Raw genomic sequence first — 4305 nt, forward strand, 5'->3', positions numbered from 1 at the left:
GACATTGAAACAGCCCCAGACACTCCCTCGAGACCCCTCCCACAATCCAGCAACCAAGCAGTTAATGCCTGGGTGCCTCTCAGGAGAGGGGTGTGGCCGGGTGTGACCCATGCATTGCCCTCTCTTCAGGACCTTGTGAAGCAAGTGCTGAGCGCCCTGAGGGCTATCGCAGGCAACGATGATGTGAAGGATGCCATTGTCCGTGCTGGCGGGACAGAGACCATTGTGTCTGCCATGACCCGGCACCTGGCCAGTCCCCAGGTACCCACCCCAGGGCAGGGGGGACACACAAGGTGGGGTTGCATGGCTGGAGTCCCAGATCAGTATCTGTATCTACATAATGGTCTTTCCCATCTCCCGAAGCAGGGCCAGGCCTAGGGTGAGGTCAGCGAGCAAGAGGCTGGGGGCAGCGTGAGTGAGGGCCAGGGTGGGGCGAGCAAGGGGCCTGGGGTGAGACCGTCACCCCTAAGAGCTTGGTTGATGCACCTGCTGTCGTTTCTGTTACTTCTGGTCCAGTACACACGTGGACTGACAGCGGTCTGTCCAGGTGAGGTTGCAGGGCACTCACCTGGGGAGCTGGTGACAGTGGGGGTCTGTCTGCCTCCTCTCAGCCATCCCCGTGACCCACCCCGCAGGTGTGTGAGCAGAGCTGCGCGGCCCTGTGTGTCCTGGCACTGCGCAAGCCAGAGAACAGCCGGGTCATTGTGGAGGGCGGCGGGGCCCTGGCTGCACTGCAGGCCATGAAGGCACACCCGCAGGAGGTTGGCGTGCAGGTAGGCGTGGGGACAGGAGGAGGGGACGGGAGCCTGGTGGGCAGGTGGGGCAAGGGGCCAGCATGCACATTGCTGGGGGCGGGAGGGGGAGGGTGCAGGTCCTCTTTGTCCCTGTCCCATCCCCATCATGACCCAAGACTCCAGGGTCTCCTTCCTTCTCAGCCCCTGATGTCCTGCATCTACTTAACCACCCTCCAGAAATGTGCTGAATTCTGCCCGCTGCTGTCTTCTTTGCTCTTCTTGCATTTGCTCTTTTCCTTTCCTAACAGCCTCTTTAGAGGAATCTGAGGAGGAGGAGGAGTTGGGGGAACCAGCAGCTGGGGATCTGCTGGGGTTTGGGAAAGGTTCCCTGCCCCACCTTAGGCTGCTGCTTTGTGTTTTTGCATGTGGGGCCACTGTCCACGCCTTGCTGGGGAGTCAGCAGAGGTGAAGTGTAGACAAGGCAATGCACAGCCCTGCCAGAAACCCACACTCCTCCCTGCAGCAGCCCCCAGGGCGCTCCCTGCCTCCTACCTTTCATACCCTCCCAGCACAGGGGCCTCCATGTTGGTCCTGAGACACACCGGGCTTGGTCCCACTGGGGACCTTTGCTCCCTCCTCCAGGATGCTGTGCCCTTGGCTGGCCCATCACCTTGTCCGCTCCTGACCACCCTGGCTGGGCGGGCCCTCACACCTCACCTGCTTCTCACCTGCTCTCCCACTGGTGGTGGATGCCATGTTGGGGTGCTTCTCAGCACCCACCCCCGGCAGAGACACAGAGTACAAATGCCGACTGAATGAATAACAATATAATTGACAGATGGACCCTGTACACAACCCCACTTTTCCCACTGTTTCCCTGCCCTCCTCCCCTGCCGCCCGGCCAGGCTCTTGCCAGCATCAGGGGATGTTGCTCTGAGACTTTGGGTCTCACACCTCAGGGACCAGCCCCACCTGCCAAGCACTTGGCTACCCTGAGCTTTAGTCTCCTCACCTGGGAGCTGGGGTGATTAGCCTTGCCTCCAGGGCTGCCAAGAGGATGAAGTGGAGGCATGAGTCTAGCCTGATGAATCATAGCGTAGGCACCTGCTGAATGTTGGCTACAGCCATGTTGTCTTATGATGAGGACTCCGAGGTCAGAGTGGACCCCACCCCCGGCTCCCACCTGCTGGCTCACAGCCACTCGCCTTCTGCTTTCCCTTCTAGAAACAGGCCTGCATGCTGATCCGAAACCTGGTGGCCCGAAGCCAGACCTTCTCACAGCCCATTCTGGACCTGGGGGCTGAGGCACTCATCTCGCGGGCCCGTGCCACCCATCGCGACTGTGAGGACGTGGCCAAGGCCGCCCTGAGGGACTTGGGCTGCCACGTCGAGCTCCAAGAGCTGTGGACTGGCCAGAAGGGTAACCTGGCACCATGACCCCAGGCTCAGTGTGAGCTGTGACTGGGTGAGTCGTGTGACTCAGGAACAGCTGGGGAGAGGGTGGGGGCAGGAAGCATGTCCTGCTACTCTGCCTCCAGATTCCTCCCCCATTAACAGGAGGTGTTTTCTGATGGGTACCAAGCATTGGCCAGGGCATGGGAAGGGAGCATTAGTGAGGTGCCTACACAGCAGAAGGCAGCCCCTGGGTCCCGGCCTCCCTGCATGCTGTTCCGCTCACTGGCTGACAGCATCGGCTTCATCTGTCCTGTGCCACCCAACCCCACTGCCCTTTGCTAGTAGAAGCGCCCCCTCAGCATTGCTTAGGGCCAGAGGTCTGTCTGAAACTTGGAAACCATACTGGCCCATCTCATAGCAGGGCAGGGATCCCACTTCTGTTCCTACAAGTCCGTTCTCATCCCTGCTACTGCTTCTCTCACCTGTAAAATGGATCACAGATGCCTTGCTGTGCTGAACAGAGGGCAGGGACCAAGGCTCGTTTGTCTCCTGGTGTCCCAGGCCAGCCAGTGATGCCTGGTAATAAAAGACTGTTGGTTGATCAATGGAAGGGTCTCTTCCGTAGCACCATGCAGCATGGGAGCCACAGCCAGTGGCCTCAAAGAACAGGGGAGAGGGGTGCATGTTTGGGGAGGTCATGGGTTCACTGAGGAAAGTGAAGGGGTTTTGAGAGCAGCCTGGGATGTATGATTCACTGTCACCCTCAGAGGGGTGGGCTGCTGGGGTCATTGTCAGACTTGGGGTCCAGGGGTGCCAAGGTTGCTGTTCCTCACTGTGCATTGACTTTCGGGGGCTGGAGCGCTCAGTGTCTAGCCCCCACCCAGCTCTGAGGCCTTGAGCTGGTGACCTAACCTCTCTGAGCCTTGATTTGCTCCTCCGTAAAGCAGGGAGAGGGGAGGGGATAGAGCCCCCTCCGAAGGGTGTTTGAGCAGAGCTGGGCACATGGGAGACACCCGATCGTCTAGCTTTAGCACCCGAGTCACCCTAGGAGAACCGTCCTGCACTCTCCCGCCTGGCCACGTTGAGGTCCTCGCTCACTGGTTGGCTTGGGCAGCCTGGCTTTCCTCTCTGAGCCTCAGTTTCCCCATCTGTAAAGTGGGCATCACTGTCGCTGCCCCCAGTGCCCACCCTCCCCAAGTGTCTTGGAGGGGTCACCAGGCAGCGGTGCCTGGCAGACCCCAGCTCTCCTTCTCTTCATTCACCCTCGGGGTCATGTTGTGGTCACCTGGCAGCTCATGCATCCTGCGTGGCCCAGTCAGGGTCAGGGCAGCCTCAGGCCCCCTGGTGGGCTCCAGGCGCCATGCCTGACACCTCCAGCTCATACATTAGGAGCTCCTCTCACCTCTCGGAGTCCCCACCCCACTACTGGTCATTCACCTCCTCTAGGCTGAAGAATGTCTTGAGTTCAGTCCTTGACATCAACTCAGGCCCTTGCCCAGAAGGCTTCTGGTTTCTATGGAAATTGGCCCATGCGAATAGCTATGGGGAGAGCATCACCCTGGTCCCGCCTTCCTGTGGTGTCCAGACCTCCTCCACCCCTGGATCGGAGGGAGGGGGGCGCTGCCAGCTCAGTGGGGCTGATGAGAACCTCTGACCCCGTCACCCGGCCCTGACCTTCCTCACTGGGGACTCAGCCACACCTGCTCCAGGCTGCCCCAATTTGACTTCTAGGTTGGCCGCCCATGTGACCTTAGGTCATTCCTGTGACCTGGGAGCAGTCCTCGGGCCCCGTGAGCATCATGTTTCTTCATCTGCCTCATGGTGGGGGGGGGTGCTACTAGTCCATTTCTGGGGAAGTCTGAGGTGCCAGCCCTGTAATTCCTGCCTTAGCTCTGCTCTCAACCTGCCTGTGGCTCCCCATTGCCCTCTCCGTAAAACCAAACTGTCCTCCAGGCCCTACCCACCTCCCACCTGCATCTTCCCCATGCTCCCATTTAATCACAGTTCCAGTCACTCCAACCTCCCCACCTCAGGGCCTTTGCACATGTACGCTGCATGGAGCATCCTTCCCCAGCCCTCCCCGTGGCCAGTTCCTCCCTGGCACCAAGTTCCAGATCACACATTGCCTTCGCAGAGATCCCCTATTGTTCCCCTGCCCTGGCACACCACCCCCCCC

At 59.9% G+C, this 4305-nt stretch overlaps 1 protein-coding gene across 1 annotated transcript in view; it reads left to right on the top strand.

Moving 5' to 3' along the window:
* Positions 1–2718, top strand: part of ARMC6 (armadillo repeat containing 6) — a 13749-nt gene extending 11031 nt beyond the window's left edge. Inside the window, 3 exon segments of the mRNA XM_079919043.1 lie at positions 14–261; positions 636–773; positions 1959–2718. Coding sequence (XP_079775169.1) covers positions 14–261; positions 636–773; positions 1959–2171 — 599 coding nt within the window. The 3' untranslated portion in view covers positions 2172–2718.
* Positions 2719–4305: the final 1587 nt, after the last annotated feature.

Source organism: Stenella coeruleoalba, assembly GCF_951394435.1.
Source record: "Stenella coeruleoalba genome assembly, chromosome: 3".
Classification (NCBI taxonomy): domain Eukaryota; kingdom Metazoa; phylum Chordata; class Mammalia; order Artiodactyla; family Delphinidae; genus Stenella; species Stenella coeruleoalba.